The sequence below is a fragment of the Mycetomoellerius zeteki genome, unplaced genomic scaffold (assembly GCF_001594055.1).
Source record: "Mycetomoellerius zeteki isolate Tzet28-1 unplaced genomic scaffold, Tzet1.0 scaffold39, whole genome shotgun sequence".
Classification (NCBI taxonomy): domain Eukaryota; kingdom Metazoa; phylum Arthropoda; class Insecta; order Hymenoptera; family Formicidae; genus Mycetomoellerius; species Mycetomoellerius zeteki.
The window spans coordinates 214,428-241,435 of record NW_017257381.1 but is presented as its reverse complement, the minus strand read 5'-3'; the positions used below and the strand labels follow the sequence as shown (position 1 = coordinate 241,435).

Here is a 27,008-nt window from a genome sequence, read left to right as displayed (position 1 = left end):
GTTCCTATTACTGCTGTTGATATGGTTGCGATGCTCAGATATTCTCGTGAATAATTTTCGATCTGTTTGACCAACGTACGACGCATCGCAATCTTTATAAGGGATCTTATAAACAACATTTTTATTGGAAAATTTTAGGAGTGTCCTTCTGTACTTTAATGAATCTATTAAGCTTATTCAAACTGAAAAGAGATAGTTTCACATTAATGTTCTTGATAGTAAAGAATTTCTCAGACATCGATGGAACATAAGGTAGAACGAACCATGATGAACGTTCATCACTAGTAGTATCGATAGTAACATTATTCCCCTTTGTCAGTAGTTAAAAATTGTTATAAAATAACAATTTTAAACGTGAATTAATGGTGTTGAAAATGATGTCAATAGGATAGTTATTATTTAATAAAGTATTGACTATAAACTTAATGTTCTTATAGTGAAATTTCAGACTTGAAAGTAATACAGCTCTGTCGACCATTCCTGTTATTGCACCTATCTTTTGGGAAATTGGATGTGCTGAAAGATAATTCAAATAACGCCCGGAAAAAGTAGGCTTGTGAAACCAGTCAAATTCTAACATTCTTTTTTCATAATGATTGTCAAGTCTAAAAAATTGATTCTATCCCCCCCCCCCCCCCACTTTCATCGTAAACTATAACCTCGAGCGCAAGGAATTAAAATTTGTGACTACTTTATCAATTTCGTTAGATACAGCCATATGGTACAGCCATAACGATATCATCTACATACCTAAAGTAAAACGGGATGGAAATACCTGTCATCTCCAATGCCTTCACTTTTAGATCCTCCATCACCAAGTTAGCAATGATCGGAAATAGAGGCGAACCCATTGGGGTACCAAATTTTTGCTTAAAAAATTCCCCATTAAAAGTAAAGTTGAATCTAAAACAAAATCTAGAGCATCTAAAAATTTTTTTTTCGGAATTAACGTCGATCTTTTGAGACATTTCCATCTCTTGATTACACATTTCCTTGCTAACTCTAATGGAATGTTGGTGAACAATGAAATCATGTCAAGGAAAATTAAAATTATGTCATTATCTAAAACTGTGCCTTGTAATTTTTGTATTAATTGAAAACTATTTTCACTATAATAAAATATTTTTTCATTAAGTATTTTTCAAGTTATAAGGCTCAAAAGTTACAGTATAATCGGCATTAGTATTACGCAAGTTGTCCGACCGACGGCTAAAACTTCTTGAATGTTGTTCACGATCATGTCCTAGATAATTGACATTTGTCAAGATCAAGCTCTATTGGAGATTATTCCTTTTATTTTTATTTTTGCACTAAAAATTCATTTTTACGTAAAAATGAAAATAAGAGATACAACCTCCAATGGCTTTGATATTGACAAATGATATCCAGGACATGATCCTGAACAACATTCAAGAGGTTTTAACAGTCGGTCGGACATCTTGTGTAGCTAATACTGGCGGTAATGTAACTTTCAAGCCTTATAAATCCAAAAATACTTAATGAAAAATAACTTTATTACAGTGTTTTGAAAAGCTCTTGACATCAACACTATTAGATTCTGGCATCAAAAATAGGATGTCCCATTTAAAGAAATTGATTTGATCTTGACCTGACCTTGGCGACGCCACCCAAGGTCAAACTGACAAGATTTTTAAACAGATCTTTTTATACCTTACAACTTTTGTCTGAAATATTTCTTTCAAAAATGTCCTTCCAATTAAATAAATCCAGAGACCCAACCTTTTTTGGACACACTGTATAATATATATACATATCATTCCACCTCAAGTGAGCCACCTTTTTTTGTCAGGAAGGACACTTTTACTTTGACCTAACACGATTTAAAACCTTCCTTGAAATCTCTACTTTATAGAGCCCAAGTTACAAGTTGTTATCTCTAATAGTTAAAATATGGCGTCACAATATGTCTGAAGATCTGGCTTGGTTCTCATACACTTTTTAGCTGATAGTCTTATGATAAATGATGTTCAACGTTGAAAAAATGTCGAAATACTGATAATCTCAAATGTAATTTTAAGGCAACATTAAAATTCAATATGGCAGACAAAAAATTAAGAAATTCTTTTATTTTGATAAAAATCAGTGTGTATATATATATATATTTGAGAGTTTTTTGTATCACTGATTACGAATTCATCAGCAATTTGTCTTTTTTTTCAATTCAAAATGGCTGATCTATTGTGGCAGATTAAAAATTAATTAAATTTTTTGTTGATTTTCTTGAATTTTCATACCTCAGATCTTCAGGCATATTGTGATGTCATATTTAAACTATTAAGGACGTTCTCCGAAAAATCCATTTTCTTTAAATTTTTCTGAAACTTACAGAAAAAACTCGTTTTAGTATTCTGAACATGTGCTTAACTCAATACCCGGAACGGAATTAAAAATCGAGATATTCCACTTCAAAGTTGAAGCGTTTAACATAGGATTCCTATCTGAAGCTTATTCGAAAATGATCTTTTATTCACTGTAAAAGTTTTTCTTAACAATTTTTTGAAACAATGAGACATAAAACTTGATATCACAAGGAATAATATAAAATTTGTCTGAATATGGCTTCTGGTATTCGTTTTTAAGAAATCATTGGGCAAAATTTACGGTGTCTATAACCTCACTAACTCAACGCACGAGTATAAAGACGCGGAACGAGAATGCAGCGTTGCCACATCACACGAAGTGACGCAGTAACTTAGGGGCTATAAAGTAGATATGTCAAGGAAGATTTGTGTGTGTGTGTGTGTGTGTGTAAAAAATAATATTAATAATCTATATTATACCTTGAATTCACAGTCTGTTTCTACATTATGAATTCTCGCAATTTTTTCAATCTTTATTAAATTGTCAAACTCAACGGCAGCTCACAATACTGATAATTTTTACGTACGTTGAATTTTTTTGGTAACTGTTTTACCTTTACTTTCTGTGCTTTATAACTTGGACTAATTCGGTAGACGAACGTACTTGTATATTCGTATCCTTTATAGCAGGATGAAATATTCAATTTAAATCGACTACTGTTCCAGCCACGACGGTAAAGTGGAGTTTGGGGATTTCACCTTGATGTTGAATTGTTTGAGAGTTGCTTCCAATGCAGTTTGATTCCCCGAGAAATAAGCAGATACAGCATTATGGAATAACAGAAGTTGCTTATGCATTACTTTAATCTAAAACAGCGACATACTTATTAGAAAAGATTAATTAGCCAATTGCCAATTAGTAATTTGTAAAGGAAGAATACCCTGTTTTCGTCCAAAAATTTCAATTTAATGGAAACATCCGAGCGCAATTTTTCGAAATTCTGCTTGTGTCCTTCATAATTAGCCTGTGCCTCCTCTAATCTTGCCACATTATTACTGTCTGATTTTGTAGCTTGCACAAGAGCTTCTAGATCTGTTCTATATGCATCATACTCTATCCTATGTAATTATTACGTTATAATAACATGACTAAAATTGATGTGAAATGGAAATATATCTAAAATAAAAATCACATACCTTGCAGTTTCGTATTGTCTCACTGTGAGCAGCGTATCTTCTATCGTTTTATTACACAAAGTATTCACAGAGGAAACGAAGAAATTTAAGGCCCCTAGAAGTGTTTCGCCGTTTTTAGTTAAATTTCTTTGCGTTTCCGAATTATACAGAAATTCTTCTTGAAGTTCAGGCGATTTTTGTGCTAATTCAGAAAATGCTTCTCCGAGAGCGTGTTGCGTCTGAACAACGTGATGAAAGTGTGATGCCAAAGCTCGTGATAATCGCAAAACATTGCAATATTTTCTCTGAGTATCTCTGAGCAATTCGATCTGTGTTTCAAGTTCTAAAATACAAAAATAAATAGGTATTTGTTATACTCGAAAACAAATATGATTTATCAAGAATATTCAAAAGTATCAAAGGATTTGTGGATTATCATCCTTCATCAGGACAAGGAACACTCAATGTTAATATGCTCCTTGTCCTGATAAAGTGAACGGCAAAGTTTATGAACCATTAACATTAGCAATAGATAACTACACGGCAATAACCTGTAAACTCTTTGGTACCTCTGAAGGAAACATCCATGAAAGTCTCAAAAATATTGATATCAAGAATATCACGAATATTCTCTTAGGCAAAAACTCACCAAAGTCCACAGTACGCGATGTTTTTCCTAATCTTTCATACATTAATTGTTTGGTGCATTTGTATGTGGAGATACTCCAATTTTTCAGACTCTCAATTTTACTCTGGGTGGTACGCATGGTTTGTGTATCACCATTCTGAACAGGTGTACTTGGCGAAACTGCTACTGCTGTAGGCATACAGATGTCTTTTATTTCAATTTTAATGCCGTACTATCTCATTTGACAGTAAATAAATACAAGAGAATATTTGAATACTTACAAATCGGAGTAGTAGGACTTCCTAAGCTCAAGTTTATGGTGGCTGGCCTTGGATGACCATCATTGCTACAGTTGTTTGGTACATGAGGAGGAGGAGTTCCAGTATGTACAGCGCTATCACTTTCATTTAAGGAGGGTGCATCCTTCAACATTTCGTGAATACTACGCTCCATTCCACTTGATGTAGCCGTAATATGGGACATTCCTGTTATAAATTTAACATTTATACAAACACCATAGTCTCCATATTTAAATATGAACTTTTTCGCAAAATTATTGAAATGTTTCTATAAATAAAACTCATTGAAAACAAAACACATGAGAAATATATGTGCGCTTATTCCTTTTAAGATACATTCGAATAATATTTTCTAAAAATGAAAATACCAAATGAATCTTAGATAATCAATAAATAAAGCACTTGCGCTTCATATTACACTAAAATTGAACGTCATGCAGCTTTCGAAAGATTCAGTAACAGTTAACACTGCGAGATACTTACAATTAACAATTTGACAAAAATTGGAACAGATACAATCACTGTTCACGACATTCGATCTATGTACCGTTCAAGGTGTACTATCGTGAGAAATATAATTACAACCGAAATTACCGTAAACTATAGACACGCTTTATCGCTCACACACAGGTACGACTTCCATTTGACATATCTTAAGAGAATTTTTTTAGAATGCGCCATAGGCCTAGTTTACATCGTGCACTTGATACGGATACTAACCAGCTTTCTATTGACCCCTTTACACCGAGCACTTGATACGCGTATTAACTAGTAACTTTCTATTAAATTATTTTAATTTCAGCAATGTATTTAAAGAATGATTCTACTAAATTAGTAGAATATGCATCAAAATGATTAATTAAATACACATATCATGTATACGTTTACACGGTTCACCGAAATTAAGATAATTCAATAGAAAGTTACTAGTTACTATCCATATCAAGTGCACGATGTGAACTAGGCAATAGAGAATGGACTGCGCGATCTGTGGTCAAAAGGGTGTATAAAAGTAAGAGAGAGGGACCGTGGAAGACAGGCAATGGGTGCATTCAGTACCACGACCGCTCCCTGAGCGCTCAGTGAGCTCCTGAATCTGTTTGGTCTATGTTTTTAGTTCTAACGGAATATACCAATAAGATGTAAGCGCTTACTGAGCGCTCAATGAGCGGTTGTAGTGTTGAATGTACCCATTCAGTACTACGACCGCTCAGTAAGCTCTTGAATCTGTTTGGTTATTTTATATTTTTAGTTCTAACGGAATATGCCAATCAGATGTAAGAGCTCACTGAGCGCTCAGTGAGCGGTTGTAGTACTGAATGCACCCAATGGTTGCATTTTCAGCAGAACGTTTGTTTTGCAACTGTTGGAAGTTTTCTTCGCGCTGATTGGATCATACTTTTAGATCTAGAAGAATGGTCCTATCTCAGCAGATAATCATAAAACGGTTGCAAAACTGTTGAGTCTGCTGAATGCAGCCGTTGTCTTAAGATGCTAATACGGATCTCTGATTGGTTCATGCACTAGCTTAATGCCCGTGTCACACTACGCATTGGAGACTGAGGATTGCGAATTGAGGATTAGAATTCAGCCAATTAGAACGAAACGGATTAAACTTAAAATTACCTGATTGGTCGAATTCTAATCCTTAATTCTCGCAATCCTCAATGCGTAGTGCGACACGGGCATAAGACCATCTTGAATCTTAAGCAACCTCTATGGATTCCTCAGATAAATGTTATCTTGTGTAAATTTATATACATATCTGATTCTGTAAACCGCGCACCAAAATATTTTTTCGGTCTTGTAACACAGACATGAGCAGAACCAGAGTAGCAATCCCAGAAAAAAAGATTTTATACTTACAAACAAAAAAAGTGGGCCACTAAATTTTAATATTTTTAATATCTTTAAATAGCGATAGCTCAGTGAAAAATCATCGTATCGAGATGAACCACATCTTAAATTAAAGCTTGAACATTCCTCTTGATAACTATGTGGATTAAATTTGAATTATACAAAATGTATTACAAAATGGCAGACGTTAAAGACATAGAAAGAAAAAAAAAGGAAAAAAAAATCTTATTCAAACTATTGCGTGACTCAGAGGAAGTTGATTGATTTCCAAACAAATCCCTCTTTTGAACATTATTCTATTCCCCATAAAAAAGATATGATCTTAAAATTTTCTGACTTTATATATTATGAATTACATTATCATAATACATAAACTTAGAAAATTTTAAGATCCTATCTTTTTTATGAGAAACAGAACATTAATTTAAAAATAGGAACGATCAGAATAATCGCTCAAAAACCTCAAAAAGCGCAGTATTTATTCTGATTTATTTTTGCGCATTTACATGCGTCGTAACAGTATGTACATTGTGCACGATTTTTGCTGTTTCTGCCGCTAGTGTCTATAATGACAGGTTATGATTTATTTTTGCCATATTTCTGATGTCACGTCGTAAAAGCACATTGTGCACGATTTCTGCTGTGTTTCTACCGCTAGTGTCTAATGTGACAGACCATGACTTGTTTTTGTAACATTTCTGATGTCACGTCGTAAGAGCACATCGTGCACGATTTCTGCTGTGTGTCTGCCACTATTATAGTATCTGACATGACAGGCCATGTTCTGTTTTTATCATGTTTCTGCCATCACATTATGATGACAAACATTATGCTCGATCTGCATTTCTGTTGTTTTATTATGTTTGGCAAGTCATGATGACAAAAACCAAGTTTAAAGAAAATGCAGTGGACAGAAATCTGCTCCAGTCTACAATTGTGACTGAATTTGCCGATCGCTACCGATATATCACTGCTAGCATTTTGTTATCTGGGTATATACTCGTATAGTGCATCTGGATATTATTATTAATAACAAACAAAAAGTTGCTAATATAATATAATGCCTAATTCACACTGGACGCAGCAAGCGTCAAGCAGCGGAGCAGCAACCAATCAGTGAGGTGATATTTACAGTGGCGTAAACAATATCGCTTTGCGATATTGCTGGTTGGTTGCTGCTCCGTTGCTTGATGCTTGCTGCGTCCAGTGTGAATTAGGTATAAGTGGACTAAAAGTCAGACATAAAAGGGTACTAATTAATTTATCATAAGTAATACCGGCTATTTTTTTTAACAATGACAAAGAATTAAGTAAGAATTATTAATTTTTTATTGTTTGACACGAAAAAGTATGAAGAAATATTGTAACAACGAATTATATAACTAGAAATATTGCTTCGAACGATTCTGCCGGTTGAATCAATTGCTGATCAAATTAATCGGTTAGAGTTCGGTCGAAGTCGTCCTAACCTAAAACCATTTATCATCTACTATGAGTTACAGATATCTTCTAACGAGAGACACACATGCCACGGTGTAACACAGCGAATCATTACATCCTTGTTGTTCGTCAATATTAAACAAGAATGAAATCACTATGTTGTACTGAGTCACTTGTTGGAAGGCGTCCTACACAATCTACGCTGATCTACGCCGACGTCGCCGACTGGTCGCCGACTACGCCAAGAGTCGAGTTTCGGCTTGCTGTTTCCTATTTCGACCGCGGCGCTTTCCGAGAGGGCGTTAGTGCGCGGTGAACTGTATATTTTTATTTTCCAGCGGGCTACGCGCGACGTCCGTAGCCCGTAGGCGAGTGACGATCTTGACTACGATCCCGTCAATGTGTCAGTTATCAATCGGTGCAGTCCAGTGCAGACAGTTCGTCGTGGAAGTTGCCTGGAGGTGTTACGTTACGCATCGTGCCACGCAACGCCACAACGCGACGTGCCGCGCCAAGGACGCGGCGACGACAGGCGTCGACGACGCCTTCGCCTCTTTTTTTCCACTCCTACTCTCGATCGAGTTCACGCCGGTCGACGTGTTACGTCGAGTGTCGCTTCGAAAATTCGTGCGCTTCGTCGTAATTCTCGTGGTCCCCGGTGTGCCGCGCGAGCATTTTCGCAGCGTCGCGCATGTAAAAAGGAAAGAAAGAAAGGAGAGAGAGAGAGAGAGAGAGAGAGAGAGAGAGAGAGAGAGAGAGAGAGAGAGAGAGAAGCAGAGAAGAGGAAAGAGAATTGGAAATTAGAATCCCGGCTCGCGCGGAAATCGTACGGAAACTTGCCTACTGACGACCAAATACGACCCTTGTCCTCCGTTACTGCTGTCGTTTTCGTCTCGCAAAAGGTAAGTACGTTCGGCATGCTGCGGTTTCGACGGTTGCGCGTTACGTTTCGGCACCTATGATGTGATTCCGATATTTTGATATCGTGAAACTACGATATGCGACGCGACAAGATATTGTAAGAAAGAAAGAGGGAAAAAGTGAGTAGGAGGGAAGAAGGGAGGAGCGGACGATTGGAGCATGATTCTAATGTGTTTTCATACACTCTAAAAAATATCTGTATGGATTTAAAACCTTGGTGAATATATCAACATTATCATGATATGAATTTAACATCATGAGTATGTAGATTTAAAATCCATGGTTTTAAATTCACACTATGTTGGTACTATTTTAATACCAACACAGTAAGAATTATATAGACACCGCATAGTGTTAAGTTCACATTGCTATTTTTTAGAGTATACGCGCTGAATGAAATTCGCTAAAAAGATGACTGACCGAGATTTGTGTAGCTTCGCATTGTTTTAGGAATTAAATATTGTGTAAATGTACATATATTAGATTATATACCTTATATATGTATACGTATGTACATACGTATATACATATATGTATGTACATATATTTATTTATCTATTCACGTGAAACCGCCGATTTATGAAAGAATGCGTTTTCGCTGCAATTTAATTCGCTGGCGTCGCATAGTCGCGAGTCGTTCTGAAAGTGGCATGATGAAGTGCATTTTACAAGCTCTATCAACGCAACGATTTTTTTCGATTGTAAATTATTAATAATTTAAAAACGCAATAATCTTTGTACTAATGGCACTCCTAAAATACACTATTATGCCATTTTCGGAACTTACGACACTATGCATCACTGGTGAATTGCGTCGAAATTACGGCGATGTATTATTTATAACTTTTTCCGGCACTCGAAACTCGCGTATTAGGTACTTTTACACTCAAGGCGAGTTATTCATTGTATGATTATCGGAAATACGTTGATTGCTTACAGTCAAATTTTGATTTTAATAAAACTTTGTATATACCTATTATACCTTACATAAGTGATACATAGACGAATTTAGAAAATATTAGGGACAAATAAACTCTTTTAAAAGGTAAAATTATCCCATGTATGTAAAACAGTTCCTAGCTTTTTTCGTTATATCTCAAAAATTATTCGAGATATTAAATAATGTCTAATACAAAAGTTTTATAATGAAATTATTACCTCTATTTATCTATGTCAACAATATTTTCAAAAATAATTTTTACAAAATTTATATTTTCCAAATTATTTTTTAAAAATATTGTTAGCACATAGGCAAATTGAAGTAATTTTATTATAAAACTTTTATATTAGATATTTTTTAATATTTCAAATAGTTTTTAAGATATACTTAACGAAAAAAGCTGAAAACTTTTTACGTATAATATAAGGGATGATTTTATCCTTAAAATCATTTATTTATCGCAATTGATATTTTCTAAATTTATATATAAGCTATAAAGAGTTTCATTAAAATTTGAATTTGACACTTCACGGGAGTCCCTTATTATATTATATGTGACTCGAGAACATGAATACAGATGAATATATCGCAAAAGAGGATTGTTTTCGTGTGTAAAACTGATTTCATGAACCCCGTGGCAAGCGATATTCGCAAAAGCTTTCGCGCGCTAAGAAGCAGAAATGATACTTCTTATTGTGAAAACGGATGTCCTCATAAGAACGGGATATCAATTGCACGCGAGTCAATTGTGCAAAAGCCAATCACAGTGCTGGAAAAAAAAGTAAAAAAAGCTTCTCCTACGCAGAAATCGCTGTGATTGGCAGCGGGCAATTGCAACAGTGCGCAAGTGAACCACTCTCGTAAGAATGAGAGAGGGAGGGGGGGGGAGGGCACGTGGAGATAAATCTTCACGATGAGAAAGTAATCCCGAGGATATAATTGATGATGATAAGATTCTATTATAAATTCGCAGTCATCACCGAGAAAACACGAGCACATATGATTGACAACGTAATTGGCGCGTTGTTCTTCATCTTTTTCTAATTTTTGTAGCGTACCAAGGATGGACTACATGTCTTTGTTCCTCCGACAACTGTGATCAGATGATAATAAAATTGAGAGTAATTGCGGCGGCAGCGTTGATTTAATATAAGTTGAAATTTTGTAATATGTGGATTATTTTACGTTGAAGATTGTTCGAAGCTGAGTCGAAATGTACGTATTATACGTGATAAGCGACGAAGAGAATTACAATTCATTGAATTATTGAAGAAACTTGCGCTCTGTCTCCCGCGCTAACTCCTAAGCCTTTTAGGGCCGATTGTTCCACCTTTTGGTAAAGTTTACCTGTTAGGTAAGTAGCAAGATTATCCAATCACGTTCGCGGATTGCCAGATTTACCTAACAGGTAAACTTTACCAAAAGATGGAACAATCGGCTCTTATACATTGTTGATATACATACTTCTAATTCTTATAACTAGGAAAAGATGAATAGTTGAATAAAAATTAAAATTGGACTACATTGGTGGAAACGGGCATTAATCTGTTTTCTTTTTTCTTTATTTTTTTCCTTTGAAAATAGTACATTATAATGGACTATGTTTACATTATAACGAACTACTTTTGAATGACATGACGATATTAGCCGCGTGGATAAAGATACACACTATGATAAAACATCATATAGATACTGTTCATCGTAAATACCGTTCGCGGATCATTGTGTCGGAAACGACAAAATGAGACGAGACGAAGCGAGGCGCCGTGCTGCTTGTGCGTGACATGCGCAATATCATTGCAAGTGCAAGGTTACGTGCAACGTAATGTATGTGTATCTGACTGATTATTTCCTGCTGGTAAATGGCCTCGATTTGCTCTGTCTCGCGTATCTTCGAATTTGTCGGAGTTGTTGCCGCGTAGTGAGACTTGAATTGAACGTGCGATTTAACTACCAAATCGCGTTTCCGATTCCGTGGATCGATAAACAAAATTAAGAGCTGTTCGTTCGAAACGTGGCTCTTGAGTCTACTGTTCACTTTCATCGTATCCCGCTTTCTTCGCACGAAATGAAACAGGCATGCGACTGAGTGAAATAGAGGAGAAAAAATGAAGATTGAAAAAAGAGAACGCGGACGAAACAATAGGAAAAGAGAAAGAAAGAAATCTTCTCTCATGCTTAATTAGATGAAGTAGCTCAGGCGAGTATCCATTACGATTTAAGTGATAACGCTTATCTACGGATATAGGATGGAAAATACGCGTTATCACTGTTGTCCTTTTTTTATTCGCGAATCCGGGATATTATTTGCGTTTGTCTTCGCAAAAACTCGAAAACGTGAAAATGGGAAAAGGATAAGGCTGACGGTCCTCTCGCAAGTGCGTAAGTTGGACGATTTGGTCGACGATGCCACTATGAGATTTCTAGTACCTATCCAAACGTATCGCGAAAGTTGATCAGAATCAGAACTGGTTAACGGAAAGTTGATCAGAATAACGAGCGTTCGGTGAAAGAAGGCAGTGCTCGTGCAACAAACAGTTCATTCGATAAATACAAGAGCAATGGTGCCAAACCTTCTTCGAGACCATGGCATACTTTCGAATAACTAATATTTTGGTGGCACGTCACAAATGCGAAGGTATAGTCGCAAAAAGTCGATTATTGCATCTTTGCCAGAGTTATGCCAAGAACATAAGAAACATAAGGTAAATCGGGGGAAGATGGCACAAGGGGGAAGATGCCATTTTATTTATATTTTTGTCATAGAACATATATTGACTATTCTGACTGCATAGAAATATGTAGTGGAAGTATGTAGACAATGACACAATTACCAAAATGTTTATGCCAATTGACATTGGAAAATATTTAACAAAGTACGAGAAGGTTGATCATGAAATATGCTCTTTATAATATTTGGTACGCTAATAGCTAAAGTTTGTGCTTCGATGCTTACCGCAAAACCGAACAAATGATATATGGTTTTGATCAGTGTTTTCTGGTAGTCATGTGGCTGATATAGATTATAACTTGTAATATTCTTATACGCGTAAAAGTTGCAATTGAATATTCCTCACACTTGGGGATAAGATGACAATAAATACAAAACACAGTTTTTCCTGCTTGAAACCGTTATTAAAACGATTTTATGAATTTAAATTTTGAATGGTTTCATATTTTCTCAATTTATGTTATATTATACTTTTATACGTTTTTACAGCTTATACTCTTGATTATGGACTGTATATAAGCAAAATGTGCAAGTTTATATTGCATTGCATTATTTTAAAAGTTAGTGATATTCTTTCCCTATAGAGGAGGTATCTTATCTATATGCAGAGTGGGGTAATAACTTTGTCCACCCTGAATATCTCCGTTATTTTTAGAGATATGAAAATATTGTAATTACAAAAGTTGTACGGTATCAAGAGAACCATAATATATGCTGGTAATAATTTTTCTAGGTGGAGGCGCTTCGAAGATTTCAAGGTCACCTCCATTTTTTTAAACAGCATGCTGTACTTTTTTAATCTTAGTGTAATAGCGGGTGTTTAGACGGTTTCAATGACCTATAATGAAAGGTCATTCGTCATTAAATAAAGAAGTAAAATAATGATCTTTACGTCACAAGACGTGCTCGAAGTAATGTTCGTTTACATCAATGCAACACTGCAATCATTGAATTCCTGAAGCACGTACTTAACATTTCCGGATTGATTGTCACACATGCTGCAATAATTCGTTGCTTCATATTTTCCGGTGTAATCGGCATTTCCTGGTATACAATAATCTTTTTAAAAAAGGTAAAAAAAGGCGCTAAGAATATATGTGTTTCTCGAATAAAACTAAGTGCCCAACCTAAATAATATAATAGTAGTTTTTAATTATTCTTCAAGGATATTCATAAGGAATTGAAGGTCTTCTTATTCCAACCTAAGTAATGACAACTTTAATTCTCTGTTAAAAATTACTCCTCGAAAGAAACTATAATGTACTAAATGCAAAATTAAAACCTAGGTGCTATAGTCTTAACTAATCAAGGTAAATTCTATCAAATTAAAAAGTAAAATCCAAATGGTACTATCTTTGTTATTTAATTAACTCTAATGATATGTATCATTCGTATAAAAGATTTGATATCGAAAAAACTGGCACCAAATTAAATTCCACAAAATTTTATGTAATATTCGTAAAAAAGATTTGATATCAACAATTGGCGCCAAATTAAATTCCTTATCAAATTAAATAAATAATATTAACTTTAATGATATGTATCATTCGTATAAAAGATTTGATATCAACAACTGGCGCCAAGTTAAATCCCATATCAAATTAAGTAAAGAATACAATCGATAATTGCATTACCTTGTCCATTCAAATGTTACTACAAAAAGTTAAAGAAGTAAACACTCCTTCTACGTCTTGTATTGGCGCTTCCATGATTTAAATTTGCTCAGCTAACAATGGCTGCAGTGAAGGCAACTCTGACTGCAAAAATGTTGCCAACATATTCAAAAGAAAAAACTCTACAATGCACAAGCTATTCGTATAACTGGTTTTTTAAATTTACGATAGGGAAACTTACTTTTGGGATGCCCCTCTTTTTTTTTCGTAGGTTAATTCAATAACATTAAGAAGTTATTCATGAATAAATGCTTAAGTGTGACGTCTTCCCCCTATTTATGAGAAAAGTCAGAGTTCCTTATGAGAAAAATCCTTACGAGAAAAATTTGAATTATTGCACCTTATGAGAAAAATCAGAGTTTATCACGCTTAAAAAAATTCTATTCTTTAGCGGTACTCTTTGATTCTATAGGATTTTCCTGTAATATATGATTTCAAGAAGATATTTTAAAATGTAGAGGAATATCGTATAGCTGTGAGATGCTAGATAAGCTAGATTTAAGGTTGCAATGCTCTTAGTGCTATAAGACTCTTTTAGTTAAAGGAATCTGTCTTATATATAATGACGTGCATCTCGGTAAAAAGTTTTTCATATATATAATAATTATATATGAATATGATTTACTGTTAACAACCAATTCAGATTTACTGTTAACAAAATAAAATATTAATTAGCATCACATTCCAAATTGAGAAAAAGCAGTTCTTTCAGAGACTCAAAAAATTGTATTAAAAAGGTTCATGTTTCAAAACACCTTCAATGCTATGCCATGAGCGCACAAATTCAGGACAGTTTCATTAATCAACTTTAAGCTTTTTCCATTTAAAATTGTTGTAGCTTCGATATTTTAACATTATGAATTTTATAAATCTCAGGAATATACCATTAACAGGTATCACAGTAAATTTGGGCCACCCTAGATATATAGAAATACATACATATAAACAGCATTAAATATAATTTTACAAATCAATAAATAAAATAAAATATAAATGGTCTTACCACTAAAAGATGGTCCTAATATTAGAGCTATTTCATGCCATTGATTATATTTTAAATCAGTTCTTTTATAAGTTACAAGCGCACCGCGTATCTCATAACATGGGTCGTCTCTCAACTTCAAATAATATATTTTCTTTTTCACTCGACCAAGTTTCCACTTTTGGAGGCATAGCACTTTGTCACAATTGTTCTTTTTCGTAAGTATGCGAATATCTTTATTGACAATTTTATCAAGTCTGAAGTTACAATGCAGAGAAGTAAAGCAAGGCATTAATATATGTATAAGCATAAATATATAAATGTATATGTATGTACATATATGTTAAATATTAGGACATTAATGTACTATGTACCTTGTGACGTGAAAATGTTTTATAAAATACACACGTATGCCAGCAATCCTTGTTGCTGTGCTCGTACTGCAAAAGCCGTCTTATTAGAAAAATCTAAACAATACTGCTAATTACCAAAATTATCTTTAAAAATGAGAAATTGAATAATAACATATAAAAATATTATCTCGATTTTCTTAAATCATATATTAAAATACTTTTATTTCATTATTAAAAGAGAGAAAACCAGCATAAAAAATGGGGAATTATTGAAACGGAATAATCTGGCACTAAAATGTTGTGCTCAGTCCCGCGAAGTAAGATATTAATCGTTAAAGTGAATTACTATTACAGGTTAGGAAATCTGTCACATCGACGGCATAGAGAATTACACAGATTCTCTACTGTAAAAAATTATGTAGAAAATGATTTGTGTTTCTAAAACAGATAATTTATGTTTACGAAACAGACACTTTGTGTAACCGCTATGACATCTTGCCAAATGCGTCGAATAAGCATGTTTAATTGAAATAGAAGGTGAGGAGTGTTTTCTGGATAATTAAGATGTATAAGATATGTATACAATATATATAATTTACTAACTTTCATTTATACAAAACTTACTCCGAAACTTAACTTCTTCGCAACACGCACTGCCGTCAGCCTTTTGCTTCTACAGAAAAAATATCAAATGTCCATCACATGATCAAAAAGTCGCTAAGCCATTGGCTATTATTGAAATTGAAGATTGGAAAAATAGACCGAGCTCTAATTTCAATCTGTAATTTCAATCTTTGCTTTCTTCGCTCTGAGTGGTCAAAATCCAATCTCCAATATGCAATCTCAATCTCCAATGCGTAGTCTGATACCGGCCTCACAGGGAGAGAGTGGCAAATTGCATCACGTGACCCGATCTTCTCTGATTGGACCCAGGCATCAAAGCTTCATGGAACCATGGTGGGGATTTTAGGCTAGACTATTGCAAAAGTCGCAGTGCCCTGTCGCAGTACGCTTGTGTTGCAATTTCTTCCTCAATTTTACAATTGGTAAGGTCTTTGTAAGTGTGATACATATTATTAATCTTGGAAGAGTAAATGTATACCTTCCTATATTGTACATATATACATGAAACAAAACTACGAATTTTTACATTTCAGATGGCTCTCTCTCTCTCTCTCTCTCTCTCTCTCTCTCTCTCTCTGAACACGATGCTTTCCAGATGTAATATTCCAAGATGCACAAATTCAAATAAAGAAGGATATTGCTGAATAATATTTAAACAAGATCCTGAATTGAGAAAAAAATGAATTGATGCTGTCGGAAATTCTAATTGGAAACCTCTGAAATCAAGCTGTACTGTGTGAGGTCAGTACCGAAGCGTGCATACAAATGTTATATTATAACTCCCGTTGATATTTACTCCCGTAAATACCAATGTAAAACCAATAAAAATAATATCAATGTTATAATTTCTCACTCAATATCAATATATTAAATTCAATATAATACGAGTGTATGTAACGGTTACGTAATTGCGTGAAAAATAGAAATATATTGATGTTATGTTAATGATAGTTGGTGGGACAGATATTTTTCTCTAACGTGTACCTCTTATCTTTTAGGTTCATTTCCATTCAGAATTATTCCGCATTGGTAATAAAAAAATTATAAGGAAAGATGCCATACCAAGTTTGTTTTGCAAATGTGATAAATCTGTAAAATTAGAAAGAAGAAAAAATTGAAATAAGTTATTCGTAATAAAAGTTGTTGCGTAAAAACTGCCTGTGGACATAAAAATGTTAAAGGAATTATCTAACTAAACAGTATCTGCAAAAGAAGGCAATATCAACAGCATGTGCAATACGAGTGTGTGTGTGTGTGTGTGTGTGTGTGTGTGTGTGTGACCTATGAAGTAATACAATAAGTATACATGAAGTAATACATGAAGTAATACAAATTAAATTACAAAATATTATACAAGAAAATGAAGTTTTAAAAGAAAGAGTTCATCTCGTTTACAGGATGATTTGACATATATAAAGTCTTTTACATTTTATATATAATGCATTAATTCTGTCACGAGTGCTAATTGCACAAGTGACAATTGGATCACGAACACGTGAAGAAAGATAAATGATTAAAAGGTAAACGACTGCCGAAACAAATTTATTAAATATAATTTTAAAAGAATTAATATAAAAGAAGACTTTGAGCGAGGATAAATTTATGAACTACAAGAAACGCGGACCCAAGTGACTGCGCGGGCGCTGTCCTCGACCGATGAGCGGAACGCTCAAGGATGACCCGAAAATTATGGAATATAAGCAACCGCGGAAGCGGTCATTGGTCAGAAATCAAAACGAGTCGGTCAGAAATTAAAACGAATCGGTCAGAAATTAAACTAATTACGTCGCGTTACTCTGCCCGTCTTATTGAATTGTAAAAGTACATATCGCGACGCGAATATCGTTAAGTGGATTTGTGCAGATTAAAGAAGACTACTTGTGATTAGTGAGAATAAATTAAATGTTATATTTTGTCTCTAAACTACAAAAGTGTGTATAGTTATTTTGTCTCCAAAGTTCTTGTGGATCCCGAACCGTGCCGTGATAGCGGCATAACATTTCCTTGATTATGATTAAGGGGGGAAACTCAGGTAAATAGCTAAAAATTCATCAATTTTCGGGAATTTGTGAAGAATTTATTGAATCAATCTTTTTGAAACTTTTAGTATACTTTATTATGTAATTACAGATTTGAAAACAATTTTTATTTTTATAATATGTATTTAAATATTAATGTTATGAGAATGTATGTCCAACCATTAAAAAAAGTGCTTCGCGCCGTAAAATGTAGGGACTGCTGTTCTTATCTGAAATAAAAAATTCAAAATGGAAACGTTAGTTAATGAATATACGCTCAACATGAATCTATTTTTAAGTTAAAAAAGGCAAAAATAAAAAATAGTGACATTCCAAAAAAGATGCGTTTTAAGATAAATAGTATTAAAAAAAATAATTGTTTATTTCAAAAACATTTATATAAAATATTTCGCAATAAGTTTAATTACAGTTTTTTCAGCATATTAACATCTTTGAAATATGCCTGATTGAGCATCGAAATTATTAGAATTTAATTTAATTCGCGAAATTACTACAGTGGTTTAATTGTGTTTAGTCCAGAAATATTTCGGTACACAGTTCGTTAGACTACAATTGTGGTATGTATGTCAAGTACATATATATCATATTTAGTGATTCAAGATTGAATTATTTAAAGCATTTTAAGATCTAGCTTTGACCGTATAGGGCTCTAATTTATCCGTTGTGTCTCTCACATACACGGTCTAAAAATGATATTATTATTTATATAAAAATAGTTTCATATTGTGAAGAAGATGATTATAAAATATGTGTACGCAAGGAGGAGTTCATTATTTAAAAATTGTTTTAGCTACATTCCACATCGCTCGAAAATTGTCGTTTCGAGAAAAATGCGTTTAAATTTTTCGATATAGAAAAATAACATTTTTTTTTAAACTTACAGCTGTTTTATGCTAATCTGCAATGCCAGGTCCGTACATCAATCCTTCTTCCTCAAAATGGAATAATAAAGCCGTCTGTTACTCTTTTGGACCAGTTAGGAACTGACAGGAAGGGTGACGCGAATTTATACCTGCGAGTACCGTTCAGCATAGCGCGCCGCCGTCACTAATAGCTGTATAGCTGCCTAAAATTTTCGAATTCAGTTCTATGACTTTGGCATTTTATTCTATATGTTACATATTATTAATTTATGAAAAAAATTTCGATTTTTTTCAACCTTCTACATGAGTTTCTCCCCTTAATTTTGCATATATTTCCAATCGTATAAATTCTGTAAGACGTCTTATTCTAAGAGATAACAAAGTTTTTAATATTATTTCTGATCATGACGTGCTACTTATATAGAATTTATTGATGATTATAGCTACTCAAGATTTCAGAAGTGAAACTTTGTATATGTATATGATTTTAATATTAAAGCGGTTTGATAATAAAAATAAAATTTTGTAGCAAAATAATTGTTTTTTTTAATCGTAAGAAACATGAAAGATTAATTACAAATATCATGAAATATATAAATATAAGTCATTGATAATAAAGATGTATAAATATTTATTCAACATAAATTTTTAAGATTTATGTATTAGATAATATTTATTATAAATTGTCACATCTGTAACAAGAAAATGACTTTTGCAGTCGTCTAACGTAAATGGCATATCCACTATGGCTCCATGAAGCTTTGATGCCTGGGTCCAATCAGAAGAGACCGGGTCACGTGATGCAATTTGCCACTCTCCCTGTGGGGCTCTTTAATCTGGATGAAAATAATGATATAAATCGGATTGAAAAATATGTGCACATATTCCATATCTAAGCATCAAGTACACTTATAGATATGATTGTTATCTTATTCTAATTCTAAAAATCTATATTCTTCCCCAATATATGCATTTTTTTACATCAATTTGTTTAAACAAAATAATTTTTTATTACACAAGCGAGTTCCTTCTTGTAAAGGATACGCTGTAGCGTCTCTTTTGTGACATGATATTACCCCCTTCATTATAATATAAAAAAAATGTTTTATTAATGTACTACAAAAATATACTTGGTTTGTGTGAACGGATATACCGCCAGGCGCGAATCGCAATTGGTTTCGCGGTGCGGTGTACCGGCGAGCGTTTTCCCCGATGCAATGGAAAAAATGTAAAGTATTTGTGCGGCGTTCGACGGCCGAGAATACTCGACGAAAGCGGAGAAAATCTCCATCCCTGGCTACTGTCCGGGCCGATGCAGTTAGCTGCCACTGACTGTCGAGAAAATTCTGGACTGGACGAAGCCAGAGTATTCTCTATCCCCTGTCTTTGTTGGTGCAGCAGGTGTGAGTTAGCAGAGACTGGCTGGCGGCCGAGAACGCTCGGCGGGGCAGAGTACGCTCTACCCTGGGATTTCCGTCGGTGCAGCCATGGTATAATGGCTCCTGCACACAGAACGCGGCAACGCTTACCACGCGGCGGAAGTTGTCACATTAACCAATAATTCTATGTTCTTAAGTCAGTCTCACCTTGCAAAGCTTCTAGAAATGATGTAATACTACTTCTGCCGCGCGGCAAAAGTTGGATTGAGTTCAACTTTTGTCGCGCGGTGAAAATTATATATCTATTACTTCCGAGCAAGCGAGACGTTGATTGCGCCAACTTCCGCCGCGCGGCAAGTGTTGCGTTCTGTGTGCAGGAGCCATAAGAATATAAGGTATTTCATTGCGCATAACGACTACGTTTACACCGTGCATTTAGGCCGCGGCCTATACAATAGATGTCTTTGTTTATCCTATATATTAAACAAAGACACCTATCGTATAGGTCGCGGACTAAGCGGACGGTGTAAACGTAGCCATTGGCCGACAGATTAAATTAGGACCAATCAAATGTTCGTCCTGAATCAGAACAATCAATCAAATGCTTGTCCTAAATTTAGGACAACGCTTTGATTGGTCAAAGAGCAGCCTCCATGTTGAAGACGACTGCGCATCCTTGGGAATGAAATACCTTCAAAGACATAGAGAATGGACTGTGCGATCCGTATCTAAGTAGTATTCAAATGTGGTCGATAATAATGAGAGAGAGAGGGATTGTGGAAGATGGCCAATCTCCTTCTCATTCTCTCTCCCATTACACCGTTGAATGGAAAGAGATAGAGATGGCCGTCTTCCACGGTTCCTCTCTCTTACTTTTATCGATCATTTTGACACACGGATCGCGCAGTGTTATATTCTTATACTAACTTATATTCTTAACTTATATTCTTATACTATGAGTGCAGCGAGGTATAGGAGAGTTGGTTGTCCGCTATCGAGAACGTTCGATAGTGGCAGAGCACTTTCTACCATTTTTTTGTGTTATTAGGCCGGCTAGGGTTCGGTGCTTGTAGAAGTGAATCAGGAGAAGGAATGGAATAGCCATTGTGATTGTAAATTCGCGGCTTACAAGCGAATTGTTGCTCCCGCTCGTATTGTTCGGACAGCGCTCGGCCATTCTCGCCGATTGGCATCAAGAGCGGGAATGACGTCGATCGGCGGTATTCGGCCGCGCTCGGAATGCTTCTGCGACAGCGGCGATCGTCTGTCACCTATAATTTTATGCTTTGTCTTAAAAAAAACTGCACAGTGCCCTCATCGCTGCCATCAGTCAAAAGCTGATGTAGCGGCATCTAGTTATTCTGCCGGGAACGATGTATTATATTTTAGGATGCATCCAAAGAGGTTGTACGAATATATGGCTACGTTTACATCGTACGACTGATAACGACCTGATCTATATCGTGACCCAAAATAGGTCTAGTCACCAACTGTTTACACCGAAAGGGACTTAAAAATTGATTGGGTCACATTTAGTCCACGCTGGTCCGAATTAGAGCCATCTATCGTATTTTGTACAGATTATTTCCATATACAGCATTGTACTCGCCAGAACGTATACATAGCGCTATATTGAGTCGGAATGACAGATATTTTAACCTCTAAAATTTCGAACTTTAATGCTTAATATCTCGGTTCGAGGCCTACCGCCGCATTTTTGCCAGATTCTTTCATTTTAAGTGAAAACGCGTCAAATGAGCCCAATTTCATCAAAATCGGAGATGAGGCCCGTATTCTAAATAATTACCATTATTTGTATTATTTTGATTAGCAAAGGCATTGGTACTTACGAACTTGAATCACTGCATGAACTTTTTTCCATCTTTTTTTTTAATATTTATGTTCTTTGCACAAATCAATTAGTCTTTTCACAGTCTAGAAGTAAATAACACACCGGTTTAACCTAATTATTCAACAAAACAGTAGTGTCTTACCGAGCAAATGGCTACGAAGCTTTTAGGTCGGGTCAGTCGCGCGTTTACACCGAGAAAGTAGACGACCTATTTTAGGTGAGGGCGCTAAAAAATCCGGCCTGACCTACAACAGGTCGGGTCAGGTATAGTAATGTTTACAGCGTGCGGCCTAAATAATGTGACCTAAATTAGGTCGAATTTAAGGCCGCGGACTAAACGTACGGTGTAAACGTAGCCTATATAGGCAAGAGTAGGCAAGGTCCCTGTAATTGGAAATGTTAAGCTGGAAACACAACAGGCACAGGCAATAAGAACAAGCAACAGGGAATAACGAGCCGTCCAATCAGAGCTCTGGGATATAATATCTTAGAACTTGGGGACGACTCCTTATTTCCTATTGCCTGTTCTTATTGCCTGTATCTATTTTGTTTTCAGCAGGCAGTAGAAAGAGAAAGAATATGAGATGGGCATCTTTATCTTTATGTTACCTAATATGTTGTGCGCGCATCGAACTTTGAAAGCTGAGTGAGGTGGTATCGATATACATTGTCTCAGAACAAATGTTTGTTTTTAAAATGACGTATTCTTGACATAATTCTAAGACAAAATTGTCTTTGCCAAAATTCTATGCGTAACTTAGTTTTTGAAATATAAACGAAAATAGTGAGTGAATTACGGTTCGCGTACAGAAGGTAGACAGGGCGCAAGACACCATCCAACGCGGGCGCTCAGTTTCGATCAGTTGCTTGCTACGCGTGAAACGCGTGACACGATGATACGCGCACGTACACGTATTCCCCCCTTCTCTCTCTCTCTCTCTCACACACACACACACACACACACACGCACACGCACACGCACACACACACACACACACACACACACACACAGAGTCTAGAATTGACGAAGCTATCAAGAAGGTGAATGAGGACATACATGGGATCTTGCAATGGGTTGCAGATATCAACTTGACAATGAACCCGAAAAAAACAACTGCTATGATATTAGAGACTTCGAGATATATTAATAATTTATCTTACGACGGACTTCCTGCTATGGTTGGTGATGCACAAATACCTTTCAGTGAGACTGTGAAGTATCTGGGATTAATCATATCTGGAACACTTGCATGGAATGAACAGGTGATTGGGATAATCTCGAGAATTAATGCATTCCTGTACCAGCTTAAATTTCGCAAGCCTCATTCCTCGGACGCTACGTATTAGACTGATAACTGCGCTCATCTTTCCTGTCCTGGATTATTGTTGCACAGCGATGACAGATTTAAATGGCAAACTAGACCTTAAACTTCAAAGAGCTCTTAATTCAAAGTGCGTTAGGTATATTTTCCCAGTAAGGTGGGATGGGCATGTGACACCGTATTTGCGTGATCTGCGATGGCTCAGGGTCGGGGAGTAGCGTATATACTTTGTAGGATGTCTCACTTATGTTACTTTGATATTGTGCAGGCTTGGACCTTTTTACCTGGAATTTAATTTAAAAAAAAATGAGTCAACGTGCTTAACTAGAACTCCCAGCGACCATTTATTGCCTCCAAAATGTCGAACTGAGTTTTTTAAGTGTTCATTGTAGCTATGCTGCTGATTTTTGGAATAGCAATTTGCGCCGTACTATTTGGTATTGTATTGCTATTGATTATTGTTATGCATTTTTGATATTAGCGCTTAAGAGGATTTATTCTGGAGCGCTTTATAAATGACGAATTTAATCTAATCTAATCTAATCTCTTTCTCTCTCTCCTAAATGGAGCACTGTGAGACATTTCAAAAATCCGTAAGTGATAAAATGGAGAACAAAAACGTGTTCCTTTTGCTTCAATTAATATTCAATTAATAGTTCATTTATATATAATCTATTTAAAATATTGATATAATATTAAATATTGATATAATTATAAAATATAAACATAAATATAACTTAAACATTCCTTTATAAAAAAGAATAAAGCAATTTAAGTTTCATTTGGTAACTTTTGCACATAAAATTTGTTAGCTCAGGTGAAGCAAAGACAGATTTACATTAAAATGGTGCAATACCTGCTGCTCGGAAAACGTCGAATTAGGCAAGATAGCCATGATAATTTCAATATTAACCGAATATAATTCAGGTTTTGATAATAAAAGGAATTTATTTAAAATCTCGTTCTTTTTTAAATAAGAAATTTTTCCATTACCATCATTGTCAAAGTTCTTGATAATTTTTCCTATTCCGTAAGTAGAATTTGATCTTTTTTTTTCAAGGAATGCTACCTTTGGTGGTTATGTTGTCGGAAACAGGTTTGTGTGTGCGTGTGGTAATTCCAACTACATGGCACCCTGATGAGGATGGTTTAACTAGTGCGAACACGAGATCCTCGTTTGAGTTATTTGGATTCGAGACCTGAAAAGGACTCGGCAGCGGAGGATGTTAGCCGCTAGTTGACGTTTCGCTGACGATGGCCGAACCTCCTCCTCTGACTCCTAGTATGCAACCGTTGGTGAGGCTGTGATTGTTAGAAGGCAGCGGGCGTTGATATTGTGTACGCGGCTGACGTAGTTGGTTGTATGGCCTTAGTAGAAAGACGTTTTGGCGAATTCGGCGGTGTTAAAAGTACCAACACCTCGAAGCTGAATGTTGAAGATACTGGCCGATGCAGATGTGCGTTCCTGGGTATCAAGAATATCCGCGGTTGTCTCGTGAGCCTCGGAGGTTGGAAAGGCTGCAACTTCCACGGATGCTCCTGGGACGATTTTTCTTTTGATCGTAGGTGACCGGCTATGACTGTCGTGCTGCAATGCGGGACGAATACCTTATGAGAAACGAGGATCTCTGATCGGATGGAGCCGGGTATCTCAATGAATTTGAGGACCGCTGGCTGGCTACAGCCGGGTACCTCGAGGAGTTCGAGGACCGCTGGCTAGCAACGGTCGGATTTCTCGACAAGTTTGAGAATCGCTGGCCGGATCGAGTCGGGTACCTCACGGGGAGTGAGGACCGCTGGCTGATCGTGACCGGGTGCCGCGTTGGAAGCGTGGACCAGTAGTCTCCGTGGTCGTCGATCAAGTCCTGTCAACACCGGAGGGTTGCTGACTTCTGATCGGGATGCCTCCCTGCTGGTGTCCGCTGTTGGCCATGCGTCGTCTCTTGGTCGTCGACCGGGTTTCGCTGGAGATGATCCTCAAAGTTTCGAGGTATTATCTATGTCTATGTGCTCATAAAAGCGATCCTTGCGGGTGGGTCGAACCCAAGGCTGGATGTTCGGGTCGTCTGCGAGCCTTTTTATATACCCGCTTCGCGAGATTTTAAATGCAAGTTCGCGCTCGTCGCCCTCTGGGGGCGCGGCGTGAAGTTCCGCCGGCTAGCGCGAAGCTCCGCGACTTGTGGCGCGAGCCGTTTGCTCATCTGCCACACTACCATTACAAAGTCTTTCTGTTTCGAACCATGATGCTTAAAACATAAATTTTCTATATAAATATTTATTTTAACACTAAAATTTAATTCACAATGTTAAAAAAACTCTTAAAGTTAGTCGAACATAAAGTTAAAACTGTCACTGTAAAACAGCCTTTAAAATGTCTCATAGTGTCCCGGAAATAAATGGCTGCATTCTGTTTCACGCATGATGTGTATAGTGCATCATTTATTAACATTCAGTGAATAACATATATCAAGGTCAAGATCATTGGGAAGGGGTCCCCTGATCTGGAGAATTATCTTACAAATATCTGGATAAATCAAATATGGGAAGGGAAACAGTATTTACGTAAACAGTAATAGCTACTACAGGAGAGTAAAGCATTACTTAATTAAAGCAGCAACCGATAAAAATTAAGAAAAATAGGACGTGTGAAAATAATGCGGAAATTGAATATCATAAATCAAAAGCGCAATTAATTAACAGAGATCACAGCCTACTATCTCTGTTATCATCAGCATCAAATTCATGTTTTAAAAGTGTTCAATGTAAAATCATCTCAGAAAAGCTTATATAAGGAGTCGTAACAGTCGAATTCCAAATTATCCAGATAACTGTGCAATTATAGCTCAGAGTTAGCGTGTTAGATTACCATTCCATAGGTTTTAGGTTCAAGTTTCGTCGAAACCACATGCATAAGTATTCACATGCGTATAAATATTCAGCGTATATCTCAAATGGGATGAATTGTAAATATAAAATGAGGAAAAATATTATTTTTGATAAAAAATATTTTAAGAAGTATAATAGGAAATAAATAATTGGACTCTTTATAATTACATATAAAATTAATGAATTAAAAAGGGGCTAATATGGAGTCAGCGCTATAAGTAGTGCGCAAAAGTTTTATAAATATTTAATAGATGTTACAGAATTGGTATAAATTATGAGCGTTTTAGCTATTGTTTTTAGCCATCTTCAGCACAAAATTCGCAAAACATTAAAAAAAAAATCCTATCCTAATACATATATCTATTATCCGAACGGAAGTACATCTCCTTGATCTTAAAATTAAATGTCCATTATGAACGAGTCTAAAAATATTTAATTTTGGTAATTATTGATGAAAGTTGTATTAACGTCTCTACACTCTCACTTTAAGACGGTCATTGAGACATTATTCTATGACTATTAACGGTTTGTTGTAAAACAGTTTTATTACAAGTTTTAATGTGGTTAATAAGATATTAGAAATCAGTATAGGTTCCCCACTTAGTTGATATAAACAGTTCAACGACGTTACTGCCTGCACTTTTAAGTTAAGCGGTACGGTTGTTAGAAAAGTTACAAAGTTTCTAAGAAAGTTGTATAAATATTTCTGTAACTGTTATGTC

At 35.6% G+C, this 27,008-nt stretch overlaps 2 protein-coding genes across 8 annotated transcripts in view; one reads left to right on the top strand and one right to left on the bottom strand.

Moving 5' to 3' along the window:
* Positions 1-5,072, bottom strand: part of Arfip (ADP ribosylation factor interacting protein arfaptin) — a 14,069-nt gene extending 8,997 nt beyond the window's left edge. For 2 of the 6 annotated variants that reach the window (XR_001936790.1, XR_001936789.1), the window contains exons 1-6: positions 4,908-5,007; positions 4,407-4,610; positions 4,147-4,332; positions 3,519-3,840; positions 3,263-3,440; positions 2,986-3,188 (exon numbers count right to left, since the gene is read on the bottom strand). Coding sequence is in view for 4 of the 6 variants with exons in the window: in XM_018453617.1 (XP_018309119.1) it covers positions 3,036-3,188; positions 3,263-3,440; positions 3,519-3,840; positions 4,147-4,332; positions 4,407-4,608 (1,041 nt within the window). In the remaining 2 variants the exon portion in view is untranslated. The other 4 variants (XM_018453617.1, XM_018453616.1, XM_018453618.1 and 1 more) reach the window with 4 other exon arrangements.
* A 2,966-nt stretch (positions 5,073-8,038) lies between these two features.
* Positions 8,039-27,008, top strand: part of LOC108726159 (dual 3',5'-cyclic-AMP and -GMP phosphodiesterase 11) — a 64,177-nt gene continuing 45,207 nt past the window's right edge. Inside the window, exon 1 of one of the 2 annotated variants that reach the window (XM_018453567.1) lies at positions 8,039-8,623. The gene's annotated coding sequence lies outside the window, so the exon portion shown is untranslated. Of the gene's footprint in view, positions 8,624-11,296; positions 11,393-27,008 lie in introns of those variants that run through there. The other variant, XM_018453568.1, reaches the window with a different exon arrangement.